This window comes from Pelophylax lessonae (genome assembly GCF_965119305.1).
Source record: "Pelophylax lessonae genome assembly, chromosome: 10".
Taxonomy (NCBI): Eukaryota; Metazoa; Chordata; class Amphibia; order Anura; family Ranidae; genus Pelophylax; species Pelophylax lessonae.
The window spans coordinates 127,758,931-127,786,034 of record NC_138777.1 but is presented as its reverse complement, the minus strand read 5'-3'; the positions used below and the strand labels follow the sequence as shown (position 1 = coordinate 127,786,034).

At 46.7% G+C, this 27,104-nt stretch overlaps 1 protein-coding gene across 2 annotated transcripts in view; it reads right to left on the bottom strand.

Annotated features, from left to right (window-relative positions):
- LTBP3 (latent transforming growth factor beta binding protein 3) overlaps window positions 1–27,104 on the bottom strand; it is a 1,036,617-nt gene that overhangs the window by 671,644 nt on the left and 337,869 nt on the right. For both annotated transcript variants that reach the window (XM_082271069.1, XM_082271070.1), the window contains exon 4: window positions 548–653. In XM_082271069.1, the coding sequence (XP_082127195.1) occupies window positions 548–653 (106 nt within the window). The remainder of the gene's footprint in view (window positions 1–547; window positions 654–27,104) is intronic.

Below are 27,104 nucleotides of genomic sequence, written 5' to 3'. Positions count from 1 at the left end.
AAATACCCCTATAATACTTATCTATTGCCCTTTACAGAACCGCTATTCCCATACTTACAAGGTGTACAGTATTGGATTTTAGTCAAAATCTTACTTTTAAAAAATGCTGTCTGGGCGCGGCCATCTTAGACGTGGGCATCTGAAGCCGCAGTGTAATCTGCTGTGTCCTTCTTCCTGATTCCAGGGAGTGTTCTGGGAGTTCTTCCTGATTCCAACCTCCTGGGAGTGATGACAAACAGCTCCCAGGATGCAATGCAAAGGCAGAAGTGATGTCGGTGGCCGTGGCCACAGAGGAGGGAGAAGCAGGAAGTACAATCAAAAATGCCCTGAAAATAAGGTAAGGGACCCCTGAAAAAAATTGTAAATGCCCAATTGTTGATCAGCATAGCGAGCACTCCAGGAATCACTAAAGTTGCAAAATAGGCTGGAACTCCATTTTAAAGCTGTGATTTTTAAAAAAAGAAGGTGATTTTGAAAAGCACAAATTTGGAAAACCCACATAAGCAGAATGAATACATAGTTTTATATTTCTTTATGTATGACTCACGTGGTAATTGTGGACACTTGGTACATTTATGCTGTCCCCATGCTGTTCCAACACTGCCACAACAGTCCTCTTCTTTGGTGAGTCCAGGTAGAGGGTTACCCCCACACTAAAATCAAAAAGTTGCAAAGTGATATTAAAAAGCAAACATACATCTACTAAAGTTAGTTTTCTGTTAAGTCATTTTCAGAAGAATCTACAAAAACATGCCACACATTTCCCATGTTCATGTTCACCATAAAATACATCCCACATTTTTTTATTTTTAACCCAACTTGTGGAATACAGCAGCAGCAACCAGAAAGAAACAGGATTTTTAACTTATCAGTAAAATCCATTTCTTGGAGTATACTACGGGACACAGGCTCCTTAACCATTATGACTAGGTAATAAACAGTTACCGTTAGGTGATTGGACTCTGGAAAAAAAGAGAAAGCTGCAGAGACATTCCCCTGTACTGTATAATCCCTCCCACTCTCAGCCTCACGGGACTGAACTTTAAACGGCTGTGTCCACCAGACTCCGACTATGACAGATTATTGTACCAGCCCACTGGCGGTGCCATGTGATTGCAGGTGACCAATCACAACAGATGGCAGACATGGGAGTAAGTCACACATGTGCAAGTCACAAGCAAGTCTCAAGTCTTAACCTTCAAGTCTCAAGCAGGTCCCAAGTTACTGTGGCGAAAAGCAAGCAAGTCAAGTCGAGTCCCTGCTAGAAGTCAAGCAAGTCAAGTCAAGTCATTTATTTTGGTCAAGTCACAAATTAAGTCAAAATACTGATCTACCCCAATTTTTACCTTTAAATCAGTTAAAAGTCAGTGGTCAGGAAAGGTTTTATTTTCAACATTAACAAAACTGCTTTTTTCTTGGCATATTAAAGAAACACTTTGAATGCCCTAACAGCTCGAAATCCTTCGTCCGGTCATGTTTCAACACCACAGTCACTAAAAACATGTTAAGTATTTCCATTGTTAAACAGCCAGTGTCCTAAAAATCATAACACACTGAGGTGTTTTAAGTGACTATGGTGTCAGAAACATAACAGGCACATTCATTTTGCTTTACCACATCTTGAGAAAATGCAAATATTTAACAACTTAAAAAAGTAAAGTCATTTCGAGTCATATGTCTCAAGTCAAAGTCAAGTCTCAAGTCAAAGTCAAGTCTCAAGTCATGAATACCAAGTCAAGGTCAAGTTGAGTCTTTTATTAATTTTAGTCAAGCAAGTCTCAAGTCCTCAAACTGGTGACTTAAGTCTGACTTAAGTCAAGTCATGTGACTCAAGTCCCCCACCTTTGACAGATGGCATGACAGTTGGAAACAATGAATGGCTTACTTTCATGCAATTCATTGTGTACAATTGTGTTGCTAGCTGTGATTGGTCACAGTTATCACACAGTACAGACAGGGCCAATGATAGTGCATCTGAGCCATGTGATTAGCTGTGGCCAATACAGCTAATCACAACAACAATCACTGAATTAATCAGTTTCATTCAGGAAAAAATTGTTGATTATACCGATGAAATTCATTGGTATAAGCAATCATAGTGTGTAAAAAAATCCTGATCACTTACCCAGAGTAGTACAGTGTTTCTCTGGTCACTGTCTTAAAAACAAAATTCATATTAAAAAAAAAAAAAATGTATAAAAAAAAATTAAAATGAAATGATTCATTTTTTTTTTTACTTCTATCACCAGTCAATGTCCCTGATAACCGTCACACCGGTTTAAAAAATGATGCTATACTGCACTGGTGAAAGTATGTAAAAATAATATAGGCCACCAGTACATCAGGATTGATCAATTTTCAGATATGTACCATAGCTTATGGACTCTAACTTTCGTACAGACTAAATAATATACACTGATTTGGGTTATTTTCACCAAAGAAATGTAGCAGAATACATTTTGGCCTAAATTTTCTAAAGAAAGATTATTTATTTGTTAAATTTTCTAACAAAAACAAAAACAAAACTTGTTTTTTTTTTCAAATTTTTCTGTTTTTTTATTTATTTAGCAAAATAAAAAAAAAACCTAGTGATGATTACATACCACCAAAGGAAAGCTTTATTTGGGTAAAAAAAATTATACAAATTTCACATGGATACAGTGTTTCATGACCGGCAATTGTCATTCAAAGTGTGACAACGCTGAAAGCTGAAAACAGCATTAATCCAGCCTGTACAGGTTGAGTTTTCCACCCAAGAGGCATTGGCTTTACATTGCCTTTCTCCTTTATACCTCTATGGGCAACATACATACGCTATGAATTCCAGTCTACCCTATTGGCTGATATTACTCTATTAAACATTAGGAGTAGGTTCCAGTGTACTGATTATGACACATGTGCTCCTGAAGAAGGATTCCCGAAATGCATCAAGTCCACATTTGAACTAGAATCAAAATCTTTGCATGTTGTGACCCCCTTGTGGAGAGTAATTTTTAACCACTTCCCGCCTGTGCTATAGACAAAAGATGGCTACAGCGTGGGTTTACTTTGTCGGCGCGCCCTGTGATCACTGAATTCTTCAGACTCAGATAATCACAGATCGGGGTAAAAGGCTAATCACAGCAGCCATTTTCCTCGTGATCAGCTGTGTCCAATGACATTTGATCAGGAATGTAAACACAAGCCGGTTACTGGCTTTTCATTTCTCTTGCTGACAGCATGAAGAGAGAGAGGAAGAGAGCAGATAACTGGCTTGTGTTAAAGGGACATTGGCACTGATTATTAGTGTCCTGATTATCAGTGCAGTCCCACCAGTGCTGCAAATCAGTGCTCATTCGTGCTGCCAATCAGTGCCTCCTCATTAGCGTCCATCAGTGCTGTCTACCAGTGCCACCTTTCAGTGCTGCCCATAAGTGCAGCCACATCAGTGCAGCCTCATCCATGCCCACCAGTGCTGCCTCATCAGTGTCACCTATCAGTGCCCATTAGTGAAGCCTTATCAGCGCACATCAGTGAAGGAGAAAAATTACCTCTTTGCAATTTTTTATAACGTACTATAAAAATGTTTTTGTTTTTTTTTTCAAAAATGTTGGTCTTTTTTTATTTGTTTAGCAAAAAAATAAAAAAATAAAAAACAGTGGTTATAAAATACTATTATTTAATGGTTATTAAATAATAGTGTAGCAGGTTTTCCAAGCATTGGGTCTGCCATTGTTACCGGTTACCTCTCCAGCCCATGTGAGCTGCGACCCCAGGTGTGAGCACTGAGACAATGACAATTCCGGCATCTTTGTTTGGTTGTTTTATTGTATTGTAGGGGATGGGAGAAGGGAATGAGTGGGATACTCCTCTGGCTCAACTAGGTACACTTTTGGGACTCTTTAGCAAAAATGTGCTTATTAGCGCTGTCTTGATGCCAGCCGACGCTAGCCAACGCTAGCCTGATGCTTGAAGGTAATGTAACACTGAAAACTGTGCTGGAACCTCGACCTTAGTCCAGAAGATCCAGGACTGTAGAATATTGAACTTTTGACATTGTTTTACTCAAAAGTCACTGACTGGCTCACTCAGGCCCTGTGCTGGATTGAGGCAGCTCTTTGTGAATTCCTGTGTTGCTGCAACTCTCAACTGGCACACTCCACACTGCACACTGACTCTTCAGGGCCCAAACTGCAGGCGCCCCCTTTAACACTTCAGGGCCCTCTGACTAGGTACCCCCTCTATCTACAGGGTCCTCTGACCAGGCACATTCTTTACAGCTAGCTGACAATTTGTAATGTTCGGGTACCTCTGGTACCCTTATTCCACTTTCCAATTTTTCTCAGTGTATGCGTCCCACCATTCTCTTCTGGTAGGTGCGCATACACCTTTAAGACCGATGCTGTCATCACTGAGCGCCGCAGAGCGGCTATTTCAACCGCCGGCGTTCTCACTCACATGTTCGTTCAACCTGCCTTGAAGCTCATATGCTTACAAGCGTACCTCGCTGTCGGAACCTCGCTACTGATCCCTGTATCCCGCTACTGGATCACTCGCTCATACCGAACCTCTCTACTACTGCTTGCTATTAGTGATAAGTACCCCGCAGGGGAATCCTCCATAACCTTACTACTAAGCTTACACTATCTAGCTCTGCATATTAAGGACTGTTACTATCATCTGCACTATTATTTAGATTGCTAGCTCTTGAGCCTACTAACATCTATCCTTGCACTGGGTTAGTCTCTCCTGTATGTCATCTGCTATCCTACCACCTACTACCATACATGATTGCTAACCTATCTGCATCCTACCTGTTACCATCTATACTCTCATGAACATTTCTCTCAAGTGCTGTTCACCTATTGTCACTGTTTATACCTGTCTCTTCAACTCATCACCACTATACTGCTATATACATCTATCACTCCAGGAACATCTTATTGAGTGTGTATATTTGTATGCTGAATCAGACAGACCACAGTGATGAGTCTTGGGAGTTGGAATTGGTATTTCAACGTATCTCTACATGACTGCTGAGTGGAGTTTTTCTGCAGCTGCAAATCCATCTTGTTTCAGAAAACGCAGGAGCGTTACACAATTGGATCCCCAGAACCTCCTTCGGAGTGGGCCCCTCTTACACTAGGCAGACCCCCCAGGGGCAATCCACAGTACTCACAACCTTTGTAGGCTTTCCTGGGACTGAACCCCTCTCTCTCTCTCCACTGATTTTCGGCACACCGTATCCCTTTCAGCTCAACTCAGCACCCTCTGGATTCTCAGGCAGCTCCCAGAGACATCCGCTTCCTATGACAGGAGGGGAGACAGACGTACTCTCCCTCCTGGGACTCTGCTTCCCGCCAAAGACCATGAGTCATGCACTCCCCTCGAACTTATACCCACTAGCAGAATTCTCTGCGGTAGAATATGCCTTCTGGGGTAGTTACAAGCCTTAATGTGTCTCTGATTGTGTTTCCTCCACTGCCCAATGAAAAGCCTCTCACAGGGCTAGTGGGGAGACTCCCCTCTCAGCAGACACAAGTGGGAGCCATGACAACCTACCTGAACAAAATAAATCATGGCTCTGCTGTTAGGCAGACAAAGCACACTATATTTTACCTAGCACCTACCTGTAGGGTGCTACATCCACCCCACACCAAACTGAGTCAGGTCCCTCTGACTCTTAGGCAGCCGCCTCCTGTCAAAAACTCTGCCAAAAATCAGTAGTATCCCACAAACCTGGAAAGGGGGAAAAGGGAAAAACGAATTTACAAATAAATTATGGTTAAAAAAATAGATCTTTACACTCTGCTGTACACATTTTACAAACAGTTTAAGATGCATGAAAACTGATGCACCCCCACCAAACAAACTCGTTTGGTAGAGAACAATGAAGAAAAATAAAATGCAAATTCCCTGACTATCTGTCTCTAAGATGGTCCCACCTGTAGTGTCAGGACTCTGGAGGCGAGCCTGACGTGCAGAGGGTAGCCTCTAGCTCACCGAGGGATGGAGCACAGACAAGTCACCCAGGCAGTAGACGCAGGCTAACCCGAGGTGCGGAATCTAAGTGCCAACCGGTCTTCACCAGAGCCTCAGATGGTGAGGTTGGATTTTGCTGCGTGTATAGCACTAGGTCGCGGTCCTCGGGGTTGCTCTGCCAGGAGGTGAACAGGTCCGGATCTGGTGGCAGATAGACAAGGATAAGGCAAAAGAGTGGTCACAAACAAGCCGAGGTCAGGGCGGGCAGCAGACAAGCGAGGTGAGGGACAAGCCAGGAGGTCAAACAGGAATCAAACTGGATACAACAGGTTTCAGGTTCAGGAACACAGGAGAAGCTTCAGATCAGACAGCAAAGACACTGTGCTTCTGAGGTGCTTAAATAAGGCAACCTATTGCCAATTAATGAAATTAGTCTGAGCTAGGTTAACCCTTAGGTGGCAGATTCATGACAGCACTTTAGTGTGCACAGGGAGCGTTCCTGACATTGCCCCCCCTTAAGGGCAACCTCCGGGTGCCCAATAGGTTTCTCTTTTGTGGGTGACTGCGAAAGAAAGCCTGGATAAGTTCCATAGCGTGGATGTTTCGTTCAGGCTCCCAAGAGTTTTCTTCTGGACCATAACCCTTCCACTTGACAAGGTACTGCAACAGGTTTCCTCTCTTCCGGCAGTCCACAATAGCTTCTACTTCATATTCCACATCTCCATCAACGATTACAGGTTCGGTGGCTCTGAACTCCTACCAGGGAAGGTATTGGGAACTGCAGGCTTTAACAAGGAGACGTGAAATACTGGGTGAATGCGGAGTGAATTGGGTAAAGATAACTCATAGGAAACTTCATTAAGTTTCCTCTTGACCGGAAAGGGTCCAATAAACCTGGGAGCCAATTTTTTAGATGGACAGGCTAAACGGAGGTTAGTTGTGGACAACCAAACCTGGTCACCTGGTTGAAGAATTAATTCTCCCCTTCTTCTTCTATCAAAGATCTTCTTAGATGCTGTTTGTGCCTTAAGTATGGCTTCTTGCAGTAATTTGCTGTTGCGAGCAAAGAAATTAATAGTGTCCTGTACTGCAGGGACTCCAGAGTCAGACGGGATATCGGGCAAGAAGGATGGGTGGAAGCCGTAGTTTGAGAAGAATGGAGATTGTCCAGTAACAGAATGTTTAGCATTATTATAGGCAAACTCTGCGAATGGCAGCAAGGCCACCCAATCGTCTTGAACAAAGGTGGTAAAACACCGAATGTACTGTTCCAAGGTCTGGTTGGTCCTCTCGGTCTGCCCATTAGTCTGTGGGTGGTAAGCAGAAGACAAGGATAATTCAATCTTCAACAGACTGCATAATGCTTTCCAGAAGCTTGAGGTGAACTGCACCCCTCTGTCAGAGACAATATTTGCAGGTACCCCGTGAAGCCTAACAATCTCTTTTATGAAGACTTCTGCGGTTTCCTTGGCAGAGGGAGTACCCCTGAGGGGCAAAAAATGGGCCATTTTAGACAATCGATCCACAACAACAAAAATGGCAGAGCATCCCTTAGAAGGAGGAAGTTCCACAATAAAATCCATGGCGATCATCCTCCACGGTCTATCAGGAACTGGAAGTGGTCTAAGGAGACCCCATGACTTACTTCTCGCGGGCTTGCTTCGGGAACACACAGCACAGGAAGACACGTAGTCCCTACAACTTTTTTCCAGGTCAGGCCACCAGAATGTACGCTGCAGCAAGTCAAGGGTCTTACGGACTCCAAAGTGACCTGCCAAGGGATGGTCATGACAAGAACCCAGAACCGACATTCGGACATCTTCTGGAACGAAGATCTTGTCCCCAAACCATAGCAAACCGTCCTTAGGTACCAGAGAAATTTCAGGAAGACAGGGAATACTCACAGAAGCCTGTTTAATATGAGCCATCAGATTAGTTAATGGAAGAAGAAAGTTACCTTCAGACAGGATGGTGTCAGGTACAGGAATTTCCTTTGGGTCATCGAACATGCGGGAGAGTGCGTCCGGTTTGACGTTCTTGGAACCAGGTCGGTAAGTAATATGAAACGCGAACCTTGAAAAGAACAGAGCCCACCGTGCCTGGCGTGGTCTCAGCCGTTTAGCAGATCTCAAGTATTCAAGGTTCTTGTGGTCGGTGAAGATAAGGATGGGATGTGCTGCCCCTTCGAGTAAATATCGCCACTCCTCGAGTGCCACCTTGATGGCCAAAAGTTCACGATCGCCCACATCATAGTTTCTCTCCGCTGGAGAGAGTTTGCGGGAAAAGAAGGCTACAGGGTGTACCAAGTCTTTAACTCCCTGTCTTTGGGAGATAACAGCCCCTACAGCTACTTCTGAGGCATCTACCTCAAGGAGGTAAGGTAAGGTGGGATCAGGGTGTCTCAGGATGGGAGCAGTAGTAAACAGCTTTTTCAGGACTGAGAAGGCAGTCTGGGCTTCAGGGGACCAATGGAAGCGAATGTTCTGCTTGGTAAGCTGTGTGATAGGGAAGATGATGGTAGAGAACCCCTTAATGAATCTCCTGTAAAAATTTGCAAATCCAACAAAGCGCTGCACCCCCTTTTTGTCAGATGGAGCCGGCCAATCCAGGATAGCTGAAACTTTTTGAGGATCCATCCTAACTCCTTCGGTGGATATGATCAGGCCCAAGAACTGGATGCTTTGCTGTTCAAATTCACATTTCTCGGCCTTAGCATAGAGTCCATGTTGGCGGAGGCGGCCGAGAACGTTCCTGACGTGCTCCCGATGCTGGTCCAGAGATGCAGAAAAGATTAAAATATCGTCTAAATAGACAATTACGAAGGTGTCAAGCCAGTCTCTGAAGATGTCGTTTACAAAATGCTGGAATGTAGCCGGGGCGTTGCAGAGACCGAAGGGCATCACCAGGTACTCGAAATGCCCAAACCTGGTACGGAACGCCGTTTTCCACTCGTCCCCTTCGCGGATACGAACCAAATTGTAGGCCCCACGTAAGTCTAATTTGGTAAACAAGACAGCAGACCTTAATCTCTGAAAGAGTTCTGGAACCAAGGGGAGAGGATATCGGTTTTTAACCGTGACTTTATTCAACTCTCGGTAATCCACACAAGGACGGAGAGAGTGATCCTTTTTTTCTACAAAAAAGATTCCTGCTCCTGCTGGTGAAGTAGATGGATGGATGAAACCCTTCTTTAAGCTTTCGTCCACGTATTCCTTAAGAACCTCCAACTCCCGTTCGGATAGTGGGTAGATACGACCAAACGGAATCTCGGCCCCTGGAAGCAGCTCTATAGGGCAGTCATAAGGACGATGAGGGGGAAGGGTCTCAGCCCCACGTTTGCTGAAAACGTCCAGAAAATTATGATAAGCCTCAGGCACAACAGAGCATAAATCTGGATCAGATTCCAGGCACAGCAAGGTTCTGGAGGAGCTGAGAGAGTCAGGCAGGCAGGAATTCAAGCAGTAGGTAGACGGGAACTTGAGGACTCCAGAGGTCCAGTCGATTTGGGGGTTGTGTGCCTTCAACCAAGGTAGCCCCAAGATGACTGGAAACAAGGGGGACGCAATAGCGTCTAGACTTATTAGTTCCTTATGGTCACAAGAGGAGATCATGAGGAGAGGAGGAGTCTCCTGGGTTACAGGTCCGGAACTGATGTGGGAACCATCAGCCAGGAAGATGGTAAGTCCTTGGGTTGAAGTGGAATACCCCGTTGAACAGCGAATGACAGGTCGATAAAGCAACTACATGCTCCGGAGTCAATAATCGCGGTTACTGATATGCTACCTCCTGGAAGCTGAAACGAGACAGGGAAGGCTAGGTGAGAAGCACTGGAAGCGGATGCTGGACCACTGGATGGGGAGATGGAAAGGCACTTACGTAGCTTCGCAGGGCAGGAGCGCACGTAGTGACCGGCTTCTCCACAGTACAGGCAGAGATTGTTCTGTCGCCGGCGATGCCTTTCTTCAGTAGACAGGGCAGGTCTCTTAACCCCAAGCTGCATGGGTTCCGGGACATCCGTAGCAAGGTTTGCAGGAGCAGAGCTGGTAGGAATCGGATTAAAGGAAGGGATGTTTACCGGGGCCGCGAACCGCGGCATCATCCAGGCTGGACGAGGCTGCTGGGTGGAACGTTCTGTACGGCGTTCCCTGAGCCGGCGGTCTATCTGGATAGCCAGATTTATTAGAGTCTCTAGGGTGTCAGGAACCCCAAACCGGGCTAGCTCATCCTTCAGCCCTTCAGAGAGACCTAAACGAAACTGATACCGTAATGCAGCGTCATTCCACTGGGTGTCGGAACTCCAACGCCTAAAGTCTGTTACATAGTCTTCCACATCTCTTTGACCCTGCTGAAGCGCATGCAGAGCAGCTGCAGCGGTGGAGGTTCGCTGAGGGTCGTCATACAGCTGAGCCATGGCACTGAAGAAAGACAATAAGTACTTTAGATGAGGACTGCGCTCTTCAATAAGCCGATGAGCCCAAGACTGTGGTTCATCCAGGAGCAGGGAGATGACAAAGCCCACTTTGGTAGCCTCCAAGGAAAAAGTCCGAGGTTGCAGAGAGAAATATAATTCACATGCGTTGCGAAACTCCCTGAACTTGCCTCTGTCCCCTGAGAACTTTTCGGGTGTAGGGACCTGGGGTTCAGGTGGCAACATCACTACTGTTGGACCTGGAGTAGGTTCTGCTGGTACCGAGGAAGAAGAATCTGTCATCACAGGGGGGTTTCCAGGTGCAGAACGCATCCGTTCCTCCAGATGTGTGTAGCCCTCCTGAAGTGTCTTTACGGCTTGAGATAAAGTTGTGAGATGCTGGCAGATCTCATCCAATGGTGAGGCCCCTCTTGCAGGCTGCGACATGGCTGTCTGATACTGTCAGGACTCTGGAGGCGAGCCTGACGTGCAGAGGGTAGCCTCTAGCTCACCGAGGGATGGAGCACAGACAAGTCACCCAGGCAGTAGACGCAGGCTAACCCGAGGTGCGGAATCTAAGTGCCAACCGGTCTTCACCAGAGCCTCAGATGGTGAGGTTGGATTTTGCTGCGTGTATAGCACCAGGTCGCGGTCCTCGGGGTTGCCCTGCCAGGAGGTGAACAGGTCCGGATCTGGTGGCAGATAAACAGACAAGGATAAGGCAAAAGAGTGGTCACAAACAAGCCGAGGTCAGGGCGGGCAGCAGACAAGCGAGGTGAGGGACAAGCCAGGAGGTCAAACAGGAATCAAACTGGATACAACAGGTTTCAGGTTCAGGAACACAAGAGAAGCTTCAGATCAGACAGCAAAGACACTGTGCTTCTGAGGTGCTTAAATAAGGCAGCCTATTGCCAATTAATGAAATTAGTCTGAGCTAGGTTAACCCTTAGGAGGCAGATTCATGACAGCACTTTAGTGTGCACAGGGAGCGTTCCTGACAGTAGAGAGGAAAAGGAAGCAAAAGTTAGTCAACTGCATACACATAGGAAATGCAAGCCCAACTATCTGAACAGTTGAGTGGAAAGACCCTCCTTTCTACTGCAAGGGCGACCTTTCCACTCCCTCCCTGACTACCTCTGCTAGTGTCTTGACTCGCCGGGGGTCCCCTCCTTCCTGGAAGAGCTTGTCCCCTAACACTAGCTGTTTATGCAGAGTCCTTTTGTAGAAGTGAAGAAAAGCGCCCCCTGCTGTCCTTTGGAGCACTTCTCTAAGGAAACTGGGCAGGTCACAGTTCCGCATGACCTACAGTCCTGCAAAGTCAGGGAAGCATCACAGGGGTCCTGTAGGGCACCCCCACCAAAGTTCCTGGGTACTTGAACTTTGTAGCAAAAACATCTTCATCTGTCAGGGCTGTGGATGATGTCCCACACAGCTATTTATAATCCACAGAGATCCTGGCCCGATGGCCCAAGGGATCTAGCACATCAAATAACTTTCTCAAAGAAAAGATCCAAGCCCGATGGCCCGAGGTCAGTCACAGCAACCATTTTTTTCAAAAGACCCTGGCCCGATGGCCCAAAGGGTCTACTTTAAACTTTAAACACTTGCAAACTTAAATTCAGCATTATATTTTAAAGTCTCCTTGGTTAGTTGTGGTAGCCAGCCGGCCACAACTTTTTTTTTTCTCTCTGCTCCTGAATTTTTTCCTTTGAGATGGAATACTTGCAGTCCTCAAATGTAATACTCAGAGTGAGGGACCTGAACATACTCTCCTTGCTCATTCTTGACTCTGATGGACCAAGCGTGCCTTGATCCATCTGGACGGCGGACCTCCACCCTATCTATATAGATGAAGCGTCCATAGTTCCATTGAGTCTTAACTTTATTAAATTTTTCCTTAAGCCGTTCCTCAGGAGAATCTCTGTAGGGTTTTGGGACAAACAGGAAATCCCAGATTAACTCATTGCACCAAAAGTCCCGATACTTTTCCACCAGTATCATTACCTCCCTTAGTTCATAGGGGTAGTCATAGCCATACTCAAGAGCAACTTTCTTCTGCATCCACCGTTGCATCCTGGATAACCGGGGGAGAGTTCTCCTGTTTCCTCTACCTGGTGGAGAAAATGGGGTACATACCCTTTGTATCATTTCCTCATAGGCCGTGTTTTGGTCTCTGGCCCTTGCAATGTTTCCTGGGGGGGTGAGGTCTGGGACCCTTGCAACATAGGTGTCACAAAACCCCAACTTCTGAGCCAGTTCCCCCCGCTTTATAGCCTCCTGGGCTTCTTGGTCTAGTGGCACAGTCACCTCGGGACCTGGGGAGTTGCCCCCAGCTTCGGACCCCCATTCCCACTCAGTCTCATCAATTGATCCCCAATCATCCATTCCTTCTTCAAATAATCCATATCTCATGTAGAAAGATGGGGAATTAGCTCTTACAGGGCACCGCTCACTCTCACTGTTTGTACTGGATGGTGACGCTTGAATTACTGCTGTCTTAGCAGGCTGTGGGACACTGGTGGGGCCGGATCCCACTATGGCTGCCGAGGTAGGTACGTCCTCGGGCCACTCTCCAACTGTCTGTGTGGACACGGATTCCCTCCCTATGGAGCTCTGTGACTGAGCTCCCTTCCCACAGACTACAGGCCCACTGACTGCTGGCAGGGCCTCCAGCTGCATCATGAGCATAAACATGCCCCTTTGACTCATTCCCGGTCACCTCCTGAGTGAGGCCTGTCTCCCACATAATGGTGAGCTTCTTTGGGCAGCTCTCACTCTTCTCTGCCCTGAGCAGCAGATCACCACATTGCCCACATTGAACCCTCAACGTAACAGTGGCACACTGGGGACATACTACTCCTAGGAACTCCCGGCCCCCTCCGATGCATAGCTCGAGTCTGCCGTCAAGCACCATCCAGATATCGGTATCCCAGACTAGAGGGGGATCGGGCTGGTGGATCTGCTCCGGGCTCTGCTTCGCAGGATTTTCACCCATGTGGCAGTAATAGCGGGAACACTCTTTGCTCCTCTCACAAACTACATGCTTCCTTCTCCTACACGTGTCTCCCGTACGGCCACACCTGAAGGAGGGGATATTAAAAGGGCCCCCTGGGTCACTCCTGATTGGCCGGATGTCCCCGCTGTCTCTACCTTTTTGCCATATTGGGCGGTTACTCCTCCTACTGGGCAGACCTGCACGTGGCATGCTTTACCGCTCAGTACTTTAACTCTTCCCCTGCCATGCTTCTTCACTGCAGGCCTCTGAGAAGTGAAAGGGGGGGGGGGTTGACCTCAGTGGAGCCCTTCAGTCGTTATTTTTCCCACCGTCCCGTAATCTAATGTTTGTGGTTGTGGGTGCCTCAGACGCAGTGGTAGGGAATTTATGGGCAAGAGTAAGTCAAGGAGTATATATAATAAAATAAAATAAAGAAATTTATTGAAAATAACAATAGTACACATTATAAATGGGAAAGCCCATAACACAAGTTTATTTGGTGCATGGGTAAAGGCCCATAGTGTGAGAGGTGAAAAAAGTATGGAGATTATAGTGACACTTGAGATTATGGTGACTTGGGCAGACAATTTCACTCTGTTGTTCCCTTGTGGAACTGGGTCCAGAGAAAAAAGTCCTAAAGGTGGTCCAGGTGGTCCTACGCGTTTCGGCCATATAAGGCCTTTCTCAAGGATAGGTCACCAAGTCTAAAGGTAACAATAGTATATATGAGAATTCATTGCATAAACTTGCAAAAAAGAAAGAAAATATGCAAAAGGATATATAAATATTATATTAAAATTACATATTTTTTAGCCCGATCCATGCATGTATATGCGCTTTCCTCAAAAATTCAAACGGCAACAGGAACAATAGGCTGCTTCACAGGTAGTGCTAAACCCTCCTGTGTGGGGGTGGGACAGAAGAAATGTGTTTAGCCATCAATCATATGTTTTAAGCCATATTGGGCAAAAAAAGATAATAAAGAATAAAAGAGTATTTTACTTCAGATTGAACAGTGGGATCCCGGTGGGTTACCTCATGTTTTTTTTGCAAGATGCAATTTCTGTTTGTATTTTGTTTCAATCTGGTGGCTTAGAGACAAGTTGCAAATAGTCATAAAGTGGTTTTTAGAAGGGTTCTGTTAGTGATAGGTCAAAAGCAAACAAAAAAGGTTGCTCAAACACTTACTATGAGGCAGGTATTTGAAGCAGTCAAGGATGCAGCAGCAGCAGCAGCATACGTCTCATAGATCCGTTCTCTCCCTCTTTCGGAAGCAGAATGAGGATCTGTGAATGTTCCCTGGCCTTTTATGTGTGTCGCACATGCGCAGTGTAGCGCTGTGCGGCACCACGTGACATGATCCTTATGTAACCATCCCGAGTGATGCGCCTGCGCAGAAGTTCCAGCGCTCCTCGGTGGCTCTCCGGTCATGTCACAGCGGCCGCCGGCATGGCTAGAGGGAGCCCTGAGTGTCCTAACGATGGATGGGGGATCTAGAGGTGCAGAGCACCATTCTCAAGCTCCGATATGCCCCGACCTATAGATCGGGGTGGGCCGTGCCAGGTGCAGTGGAATTCGGAGGATGAGCATGGCATGTTGGGCTGAACAAATTCATTTGGACATTGTGTTATAAATATATTCAGTCTTGCAAGAAAAACATAATTTAGTAATATACAAATATGGTATCAGCACATCATATGTGCGTTTTTCTAGGTGTGAACAGCAGTTAGTCAGTTTTGAGGTGGGAAGGTACACCCAAGGGTGCCTGGGTAGATCTAGATTGGCGATCAAAAGGGTAGTCCCAACAAAAGAGTTGGGCATGTATGTCAGGGACAAGGTAGGTTTTCACTAAATAACCTACAGTTATTCTGCCAGAATCTGCGCAAAAGTGCATTTTCTAGCACGTAGTGTAGAGCTGCGGGGAAGAGAAGGTGAAAATTTACCCTTCCTCTCCCTCATAGATGCGTGACTGGATTTGGGGGAAGAAAAAGTGACCAGAGGACACAAGTTTTTGAGATAGAGGTGAAGTTCAATCCGTTTTCCCAGAAGAAAAACCTTCCAGGAAGGGGCAAAAACTTTGAGCTTTGTTTAGGCCAGGCGGGTGAGTAGCCTTGAGGCGGCTGATCCACCGCATCTCCTTTTGCAATAGGATTTTGTTTCAGTCCCCGCCCCTCACTGGGATATGGAGGCTGTCCAGGGCTAGGAATTTTACCCTGGGCATTTTATAATTGTGGTCATAAGCCACATGTCTTCCTAGGGGTACACAATAGTTACCGATGTCCATGGTATGCATGTGTTTGTTAACTCTTTTCCCTAGCTCCTGTCGGGTTTTCCCGAAAAAAAAAGGATCCACATTCGCATAACATCATGTAAACTATCCCTTTTGTTCGGAAATTGCAGAAATGTCTGGGTTTAAAGAGTTCTCCGTTAGGCAGACTAATATCTGTGGTTCGACAGATAACGGGAAACTGGGCGCAGCTCCCACATGGGAAGGTTCCCTTGGTTTTGCATGGGTCCTTCCTTGACCTCTCTTTATGTTCGCTGTGAACTAGCGTTTGTTTCAGGGAGCCTGCCTTTCTGAAGGTGATTGTTTGATGTTTGGGGAGTAAGCCCGGGCCGTGATGCTTGGTTCTTCTTTCAAGATAGACCAGTGTTTATTTAGGATTTGCCTAATTTGTTTATACTCATTAGTAAATTTCATAATGATCCTTGTGGTAGGTTCTTTTCAAATTTGGTCTTTGTTGTCTTTAAAGAGAAGTACTTCTCTTTCTCTTTTGTTTGCCCTGTTGAAGGCTTTCCTTAACGTAGTCTTGGTGTACCCACTTTGTCGGAGTCTGTTGGTCAATGCATCTGCTTCCAATTGGAAATCCTCTTGGCTTGTGCAGTTCCTTTTCAGCCGCAGGAATTCTTGATTGGAGTGGGGTGGAAGCTGGATGCGTGCAAGATTGTGTTGCCCGCCGTCTCTTTTCTATATAGGGTGGTGGATATTTTGCCAGTGGAGTTTTTATGAATCCAAGTGTCAAGGAATGAAATTTTGCTTTTGTCATAATTCATTGTAAAGAACATATTGTAATCGTTCCGATTCATTTTTTGTAACAGATGATCGTGGATCATATGTTCAGGTCCATTCCAGATGATCAGTATATCATCTATGTACCTTTGCCATATTAAGATGTTGTTTGAAATTTCGTTATGTTCTTCTTTGGCCAGAAATTCTTGCTCCCATACGCCTAGGTATAAATTTGCATATGATGGGGCGCAGCTAGTGCCCATGGCCACACCACATGTCTGCAGGTAATAGTTGCCGGAGAAGGTGAACACATTGTGGTTTAAGATGAACTTGAGCATGTCCATAATGAAGTCATTGAATTTATGATCGTATTGGCTCCCTCTGCCCAAGGTTTTCTGTACCACCTGGAGTCCTTTTGTATGCGGTATATTGTTATAGAGTGATTCGACGTCGATTGTGATGAGATAGGCGTCCTCAGGAATTGTCAAATCATTTAGGATCCTTAGAAGGTGTAGTATAGGAAGGTAATTCTGTCACATATGGTCTTAGGTGCATATCAATTACCTTGCTCATGGATTCAGTGATGTTGCCATTCCCTGAAATTATCGGCCTCCCGGGTGGATTTGTTGTGTCCTTATGGACCTTCGGTAGTGCGTAGAAGGTCGGTGTTTTCGGGTGCGGTGTTCTTATAAACTCCCAAAGTGTTTGGGAGATTGTGCCATTATTGAGCGCTCTGTCCACTTTCATGTAGAAGTCTTCATTATATTTTCTTGTCATGATTGGGACTATTTTTTTATTACATTTTTGGTTTGATAGGATGTTTAGGCACATAAATTCATATTTATCGTTGTCCATTATCACTATATTCCCTCCTTTATCGGCAGGTTTTATAGTGATGTTTTCATTTTGTTTAAGCTCTCTCAGGGCTGATTTTTGTTGTTTCGTAAGATTTTGTTCCGTGTTTTTTTCTTTCAATTTTTCAATATCTTTTGTCATTTGTCTGATGAAAAGTGCGATCGCAGGATTTGAGTTGAGTGATGGAAATTTACTCGATTTCTTTTTAAAGTTGTGTTGTTGGTGTGTTTCCTCTTCATCCTCGCTCTCAGTTATTGTTTCCGGTTCCATTATCTCATCCAAAAAATCCATGTTGTTCTCTTGGAGTAGTAGGTTTAAGTCTCTTATGGCTCTGAACTCAGCCGCTGTTAGGGCTTGTGGTGTTTGTTCCTGTTGTGGTTGTTTTTGGTATATTGTTTTGAAGAGTAAGTTCCTTGAGAAGAGGTTTATGTCCTTGATTGTCTCAAATTTATCTATGCCCGTGTTCAGGCAAAACGATAGTCCAAGTGATAGGACCTTCTCTTGCTCTTTAGTAAGGGTATGTGATGATAGGTTTATAATTGTTCTTCCCTCCTCTCCTCTTGTCTCCTCTCCTGGGAGTCTGTTGATTGAGGGGGTTTTTTGGTTTTGGGGTTTTGCTTGCCTAAAAAAATGGGTTGTAACCTGGGGTCCACTTCTTTGTTCTTTTTGGATCTGGTAAAGATCTGATGATGTTTAATAGGTTGCCTTCTTTCTCCTTCTGGTTGTGTTTGGCCTCTGAGAAGTAGCTGCTAAGTGGATCATGTCACTTGCTAGGGCCACAACTGCACCTTCCTTTACAGAAGCCAGCTGTCCCACCTTGCTCAGCAAGAGTAGCATACCGCTGTCGGTCACAGGGCCGATATTTCTCTTTCTCCCCACACACCTGCAATCCTCAACTTCTATACTGGCTCCGGGACTAGCCCCACTGCCTCTCTCGGCATGGCCGACTACAATCCCCACAGTATCAGTGCAGCAACCATAAAGAATAAATGTCCTGCTGTCAAATGCACGGTCAACATCCTTCCATATAGCATGCACATACAACAGGCCCCTGGCACCTCTCTTCCTGTGGCCCTGGCCCCCATCTTCACCATCCACACTGGGACCTTCCGGGTCCTCTTCTCTGTCCTCCCTGGGACCCCTGACGCCATCTTCACTGTCCACCTTGGACTCTTCTCTGTTAAGCAGTTGCAGCATTCATACACTCTGACATTTTTATCCCCTGCTCTCCATCTTCTGATAGCAGAGTACATGTTAGGAACACTCCCTGTGTACACTGAAGTGCTATCATGAATCTGCCAGTTAAGAGTTAACTTAGTGCAAAGTAATTGCACTAATTGGCAAAAGGCTGGCCTATTTAAACACCACAGCAGCACTGAGCCATTGCTGTCTTGCCTGCAGCTTTACCTGTACTTCCTGATTCTGAACCTGCTGTTTCCTGTTGACTTCCTGATCGACCTCCCGGCTTGTCCACTACTTCGTCTGCTTGCTGCCCGCCCTGACCTTGGCTCGTTCCTGTGACCACTCTCCTGCCTTATCCTTGTCGGCTTATCTGCTTCCGATTCTGGACGTGTTCACCTCCTGGTGGGGCAACCCTGGGGACCGCGACCTGGTGTTAGCTTGCAGCGCAGTCTATCCCCACCATCAGGGGCTCTAGTGAAAACCAGCTAGCACTTAGACTCCGCACCTCAGACTAGCCCGTGTCTACCACCAGTGTGACCCGTCCGTGTTCCTGTTGTACCAGATCCCACGAGGCTACCTCTGCACGTCAGGCTCAGCCACCAGCACCATTACAGTACAAGACAGCCATGTCGGAGCCTGCAAGAGGGGCTTCTCCTCTGGACGAGATCTGCCAACACTTGGCAGCATTGTCGCAAACAGTCAAGTCGCTCCAGGACAGCTATGTGCACTTGGAGGAACGGTTGCACTCTGTGACTAACCCAGGGAACCCTCCTGTTTCTTTGGTACCCCCAACTTCCACGACACAAACAGGTTCGGTCTCAGGACCCACAGTGGTGATGCTACCACCTGAACCCAGGGTTCCTACACCGGAGCGATTTTCAGGCGATTGGGGCAAATTTAGGACGTTCCGTATCGCATGCGAACTTTATTTCTCACTGCAGCCCCGGACTTTCTCCTTGGAAGCCACCAAGGTTGGATTTGTCATCTCCCTACTCTTGGATGAACCCCAGTCCTGGGCACACCGACTTCTTGAAAAGCGCAGCCCACACATAGACTCCTTGTCTTCTTTTTTTAGTGCCATGGCTCAATTATACGATGATCCACAGCGCACTTCCACAGCGGAAGCTGCTCTTCATGCACTCCAGCAAGGCCGCAGAGCAGTAGAGGAGTACGTCACGGATTTTAGACGGTGGAGTACTGATACCGAGTGGAACGACGCAGCACTACGTCACCAGTTCCGCTCAGGCCTATCTGAGGGTCTGAAGGACGAGCTAGCCCGAGTTGGCGTTCCAGACTCCCTAGAGGCATTGATTTCATTGGCTATCCAGATAGATCGCCGGCTTCGTGAGCGCCGTGCGGAAAGGTCTGCCCAGCACCCACGCCCATTCTGGATGATGCCGCGGTTCGCAACTCCGGCTCATGTCACCTCCACCAGGCCCATTCCGGCCAACCTGGCTCCTGCTAACTTCACACCAGATGCCCCAGAACCCATGCAGCTTGGCATTATGCGGTCTACCCTAACCGCTGAAGAACGACACCGCCGGCAAAATAATAACCTCTGCCTATACTGTGGTGAAGCCGGCCATTACATACGTTCTTGCCCAGCAAAGTTACGTAAGTTTCTCTCCATCTCTCCTTCAAGTTATCCAGCATCCGCTGCCAGTGCTACTCACTTAGCGCTCCCTGTTTCGTTTCAACTCCCGGGAGGTACAATACCAGTCACCGCAATTATTGATTCTGGAGCATGCAGCTGTTTCATCGATCTCACGTTCGCCATCCAACAACACATCCCTCTTCAAACCAAGACTCAAGGACTTTCCATTTTTCTTGCAGATGGGTCTCATATTAAGTCTGGACCTGTGACTCAGGAGACCCCTCCTCTTCCTATGGTCACTTCTTCAGGTCACAAAGAGCTACTAAGCCTGGATGCTATTGCTTCCCCTTTATTTCCGGTTATCCTGGGATTGCCATGGCTGCAGGCCCACAACCCGCAGATCGATTGGATGACAAGAACGATCAAATTTCAGTCTGATTACTGCATAAACTCCTGTTTACCGGTCTCTCTCAGCCCTGCCAGTACCCTGCTCTGTTTGGACTCTGACACATATCTGCTTTCTGCCGTGCCTAAGCCTTATCATGGCTACCTTGATGTTTTTAGTAAACGGGGGGCCGAGACCCTTCCTCCTCATCGCACATACGACTGCCCGATCGAGTTACTTCCTGGGGCCGGGATTCCATTCGGTCGTATCTTCCCTTTGTCAGAATGGGAATTGGAGGCTCTGAAAGAATACGTGGATGAAAATCTAAAGAAGGGGTTCATTCGTCCATCGACATCCCCAGCAGGGGCAGGAATCTTCTTCGTGGAAAAAAAGGACCACTCTCTCCGCCCCTGTGTGGACTACCGGGAACTAAATAAGATCACGGTCAAGAACCGTTACCCTCTTCCCCTGGTACCAGAACTTTTCCAAAGACTGAGGTCAGCCTCCATTTTCACTAAGTTAGACTTACGTGGGGCCTATAATTTGGTCCGTATTCGTGAGGGGGATGAGTGGAAAACAGCGTTTCGCACCAGGTTTGGGCATTTTGAATATCTGGTGATGCCCTTTGGCCTGTGCAACGCCCCAGCAACCTTTCAACATTTTGTAAATGATATTTTCAGAGACTGGTTAGATATCTTTGTTATTGTCTACCTGGATGATATCTTGATTTTCTCTGCATCCCTGGATCAACATCGGGGACATGTCAAAAATGTCCTCGGCAGACTCCGCCAACACGGATTATATGCCAAGCCTGAGAAGTGCGAATTTGAACGCCAGAGTATTCAGTTCCTAGGTCTCATAATTTCCACTGAAGGAATTAAGATGGATCCCCAAAAGGTCTCAGCCATCTTAGACTGGCCACCCCCGTCAGACAAGAAGGGGGTCCAGCGCTTCGTAGGTTTTGCCAACTTTTACAGGAGATTTATTAAGGGATTCTCTGACATCATTTCCCCCATTACACAGCTCACGAAGCAGAATACCCGGTTCAATTGGCCTCCTGAAGCCCAGACTGCCTTTCTAACCTTGAAAAGGCTCTTTACAACTGCTCCCATCCTGAGTCACCCGAATCCTGCCCTTCCTTACCTTCTCGAAGTAGATGCATCAGAAGTGGCCGTGGGGGCAGTTATTTCGCAAAGGCAGGGTACTAAAGATCTCATACATCCTATAGCCTTCTTCTCTCGTAAACTTTCCCCAGCAGAAAGGAACTATGACGTTGGCGATCGGGAACTTCTGGCCATTAAGGCTGCCCTTGAGGAGTGGAGGTACTTGTTGGAAGGGGCAACGCATCCTATCCTCATCTTCACAGATCACAAGAATCTTGAGTATTTAAGAGCTGCTAAACGGCTGAGGCCACGTCAGGCACGTTGGGCATTGTTTTTCTCAAGATTTTCCTTCCATATTACCTACCGGCCGGGATCTAAAAATGTCAAGCCAGATGCGCTCTCCCGCATGTTTGATGATCCAAAGGAAGTGCCAGTACCCGACACCATCCTGTCCGCAGGTAATTTTTTGTTATTACAGACCAACCTGATGGCCCAAATAAAGCAAGCTTCTGCAAAGAATCTCTGTCTCCCTGAGGTGTCCCTGGTACCCAGAGATGGGTTATTATGGCTTGAAGACAAGATCTTTGTCCCTGAAGAGGTCCGAGTGACGGTTTTAGGGTTATGCCATGACCACCCTCTGGCGGGCCATTTTGGTACTCATAAGACCCTGGATCTATTAAAACGAACATTTTGGTGGCCAGATCTGGAACAGAGTTGCAGGGAGTACGTGAAGTCTTGTACCGTCTGTACCCGTAGCAAGTCTGTAAGAAACAAGGCGTGGGGCCTGCTCAGGCCACTACCAGTCCCTGACAGGCCTTGGAAGATGGTCGCCATGGACTTCATAGTGGAGCTTCCCCCCTCAGAGGGCTGTTCCGCCATTTTTGTGGTCGTTGATCGTCTATCTAAGATGGCCCATTTCTTGCCACTCAGGAATACGCCCACAGCCAAGGAGACCGCAAAAGTTTTTATTAAAGAGATCGTTAGGCTTCATGGGGTTCCTGCAAATATTGTTTCAGATAGAGGGGTCCAGTTTACCTCCCGCTTCTGGAAAGCCTTGTGCGACGCGTTGAAGATTGAGCTGTCCTTGTCTTCCGCCTACCATCCTCAGACTAATGGACAAACCGAAAGGACAAACCAGACGTTGGAACAGTATATCCGTTGTTTCACCACATTTGTCCAGGATGACTGGGTGGCCCTACTACCATTGGCAGAGTTTGCATACAACAATGCTAAACATTCTGCTACAGGGCAAGCTCCGTTCTTCGCAAACTACGGTTTCCATCCGTCCTTCTTACCGGACGTTCCCGCTGAACCCACAGTTCCAGCAGTACAGGATATCATTAGTTTCCTCAACCGCAATTGTAAACTGCTGCAGGATGCTATAATAAGGGCACAAGCAGCCTCTAAAAAATTTTTTGACAGGAAGAGGAGAGGGGAACTAATCCTTCAACCAGGTGACCAAGTATGGCTATCTACATGCAACCTCCGCCTAGCCTGTCCCTCAAAGAAATTGGCACCCAAGTTTATTGGACCCTTCCCGGTCAAGAGGAAACTCAACGAGGTCTCATATGAATTACACTTACCTGATTCTCTTAGAATTCATCCGGTGTTTCATGTCTCCTTGTTAAAACCTACAGTCCCTAACTCCTTCCCGGGCAGAAGCTCGGAACCACCCGAACCTGTGATTGTCGATGAGGAGGAAGAATATGAGGTGGAGGCTATTTTGGATTGCAGGAGGAGGAGAGGTCAATTACAATTTCTCATAAAGTGGAAAGGTTACGGCCTGGAAGAAAATTCCTGGGAACCAGAACGGAATATCCATGCTAAAGAACTGATCTATGCTTTCTTTCGCAGTCACCCACAAAAGAAAAACCTATTGGGCACCCGGAGGTTGCCCTTAAGGGGGGGGCAATGTTAGGAACACTCCCTGTGTACACTGAAGTGCTATCATGAATCTGCCAGTTAAGAGTTAACTTAGTGCAAAGTAATTGCACTAATTGGCAAAAGGCTGGCCTATTTAAACACCACAGCAGCACTGAGCCATTGCTGTCTTGCCTGCAGCTTTACCTGTACTTCCTGATTCTGAACCTGCTGTTTCCTGTTGACTTCCTGATCGACCTCCCGGCTTGTCCACTACTTCGTCTGCTTGCTGCCCGCCCTGACCTTGGCTCGTTCCTGTGACCACTCTCCTGCCTTATCCTTGTCGGCTTATCTGCTTCCGATTCTGGACGTGTTCACCTCCTGGTGGGGCAACCCTGGGGACCGCGACCTGGTGTTAGCTTGCAGCGCAGTCTATCCCCACCATCAGGGGCTCTAGTGAAAACCAGCTAGCACTTAGACTCCGCACCTCAGACTAGCCCGTGTCTACCACCAGTGTGACCCGTCCGTGTTCCTGTTGTACCAGATCCCACGAGGCTACCTCTGCACGTCAGGCTCAGCCACCAGCACCATTACAGTACATCTCATAGTTCATATAAAAAGTCCTCATTAGATTACAGTTTTTCTTGGAACATTTGCTTGCCACAAACAACCTTCCATATGGGCTTCCAGCTTCAACCCGCTCTCCCTGCCTCCCGCAGCTGCAGTCTCACACCCGGCCTGGTGTTTGAATAACAGTTTTTGTCACAAAAATTTACTTTTTGGACTTTTCCTTTTGCTGTTGCCAGGGGCAACTGGCCCAGTAACTAATGACAAAATCCCGGACAAGCCCCCAAATGTAGCAGGTTTTCCAGGCATTGAGCCTGAGGTGGGTCTGCCATTGTTACCGTTACCTCTCCAGCCCATGTGAGCTGCAACCCCAGGTGTGAGCACTGAGACAATGACAATTTCGGCATCTTTGTTTGGTTGTTTTATTGTATTTTAGGGCATGGGAGAAGGGAATGAGTGGGATACTCCTCTGGCTCAACTAGGTACACTTTTGGAACTCTTTAGCAAAAATGTGCTTAATAGCACTGTCTAATAGCTAGCCAACACTTCCTGATGCTTGAAAGTAATGTAACACTGAAAACTGTGCTGGAACCTCGACCTTAGTCCAGAAAATCCTGGACTGTAGAATATTGAACTTCTGACACTGCTTTACTCAAAAGTCACAGACTGGCTCCCTCTGGCCCTGTGCTGGCTTGAGGTAGCTCTTTGTGAATTCCTGTGCTGCTGCTACTCTCAACTGGCACATTCCACACTGCACACTGACTCTTCAGGGCCCAAATTGCAAGCGCCCCCTTTAACACTTCAGGGCCCTCTGACTAGGTACCCCCTCTAACTTCAGGGTCCTCTGACCAGACACCCCCTTTAAAGCTAGCTGACAATTGGATCCCCAGAACCTCCTCCGGAGTGGGCCCCTTTGACACTAGGCAGACCCCCCAGGGGCAATCCACAGTACTCATGACCTTTGTAGGCTTTCCTGGGACTGAACCTCTCTCTCTCTCCGCTGGTTCTCAGCACACCGGATCCCTTTCAGCTCAACTCAGCACCCTCTGGATTCTCAGGCAGCACCCAGAGACATCCGCTTCCTCTGACAGGAGGGGAGACAACCATACTCTCCCTCCTGGGACTCTGCTTCCCACCAAAGACCATGAGTCATGCACTCCCCTCAAACTTATACCCACTCCCAGAATTCTCTGCGGCAGAATCTGCCTTCTGGGGTAGTTACAAGCCTGAATGTGTCTCTGATTGGGTTTCCTTCACTGCCCAACGAAAAGCCTCATACAGGGCTAGTGGGGAGACTCCCCTCTCAGCAGACACAAGTGGGAGTCATGACAACCTACCTGACCAAAATAAAACATGGCTCTGCGGATAGGCAGACAAAGCACACTATATTTTACCTAGCACCTACCTGTAGGGTGCTACAATAGTTATTAAACAATAGTTATTAAATACTCTATTTGTGTGGAAAAAATTATAGAAATGTCATATGGGTACAGTGTTGCATGACAGCTCAATTGTCATTCAAAATGCGCCAGTGATGAAAGCTGAAAATTGGCCTGGGCAGGAAGGGGGTAAAAGTGCCCAGTCGGGAAATAGTTAATGTTGTACAATAGATTTTTAAATGGTACATAATAAAGTACTTATGGTACTCAGTTTCTCTTCAATATTTCCCCAAATGTCCATGACTACATATTCTGTTAATAGTTGTACACTAGTCCCAAGGCAGGAAGATCCTGGACAGGGCCATGTCTAACATCAGGCCCAGGTACTCCCATCTGTGAGATAGGTCAAACAAAGTCTTTCTCAGATTAAGAATGCAACCAAAGCTCTGGAAAGATGGATATGTGACATTAAGCATACTAGATGTCTATTAACGCCAGAAAATACCCCTGCAGGGGCCCTGTCCTATGCTCCCCCCTGTGCACCTGGATAGGAGGGGCAGCAAGGATGCCATATAGAGAAACCAATCCCCTCCTAAAAGCCTACTTCTCCTCATGTAACTCATACAGGTATTAAGTGGCTGCAGGAGGAAAATGGAGGGGATCATTTTCTCTACATGCCTCCCTGCCGCTCTATCAAGGTCCTCCTATATCCCCCCCATGTGCTCTCCTGCCCCCCCCCCCATCCCCCTGAAATGCTTCCGGCTTCCCCCCTCCCCTCCCCTGCCAGCTGCTGCGGGGGATGTGTCAGGATAGAGAGTGGAGAAGAAGCCAGCAAATATGTAATTTACCGACCCCTTCATTTTCTGAATAGACAGAGTCAATGATCGGTACCAATCACTGACTGTCCATTCATAACTGATGCACTACTGTCCTGCAGAGATGGGGATTGGGTGCTGTGTTCTCAATCTCCTTTCTGTGCCTCAAACGCCCCCAACGTGACTCCTAAAAAACAGTTAAAAAATAATGAAAAATAAAATTGTAAAAAAAAAATAAAATAAAGTAAAATGGCAAAAAAATAATAAAAAATAAATAATTACTGACACCAGTGGCGGAAGTAACAAGGTCACAAAGGTTACACTAGCAACTGGGCCCTAGCGTTCCGCCACTGGGCTCGGGGGAAAGTGTAACAGCTGGGCGTCAGGTTGCCTTTCATGTTTTTTTGCACGGGGCCCTGAAGGCTCTAGTTATGCTTCTGCTCCCCTGGCAGTTTCCATGTGAAACTTTTGAGCCCATAGGAACAGGCTGAGAGTCCTTAGATCCAGAATGGGTTGGCAACTATAAAAAAGGTTCAAGTAGAAACTTTGAAAGTGTTCTTTTGTTGGTACTAGGGTAATAACTCTTTGAGACCATAGTTGCTGGACAGCAGCACACAGATGAGATGATATGTGATGAAGACAAGTTTGACACCATGAGGCAGATGCAGAGGGGGTAGTGCGTGAAACTTTCGTTTGTATCTTTCAAAAAAGACACTCTGGATCCAGGCATTTTGTTTTCTACGTTTAAAAGACTGAAAAGGTTGCACAGAGCCAGAGAGCGGTGTTCAGAGCTGTGATCGTCTAGTGTAAAAAGTGCAGTCACACCTCCTACAGGTATTTCATGTATATGATGTATCTTCACTTTAATTTAAAAAAACATAGTATATAGCGGACCCCCTCAAACCTCCTAGTGCCTGGTGGTGACCCTCAGAGGCAGAGAGGGCCTACATACCTCCTTTGGGTGTGGATCAGGTATGGTGGGTAATGATT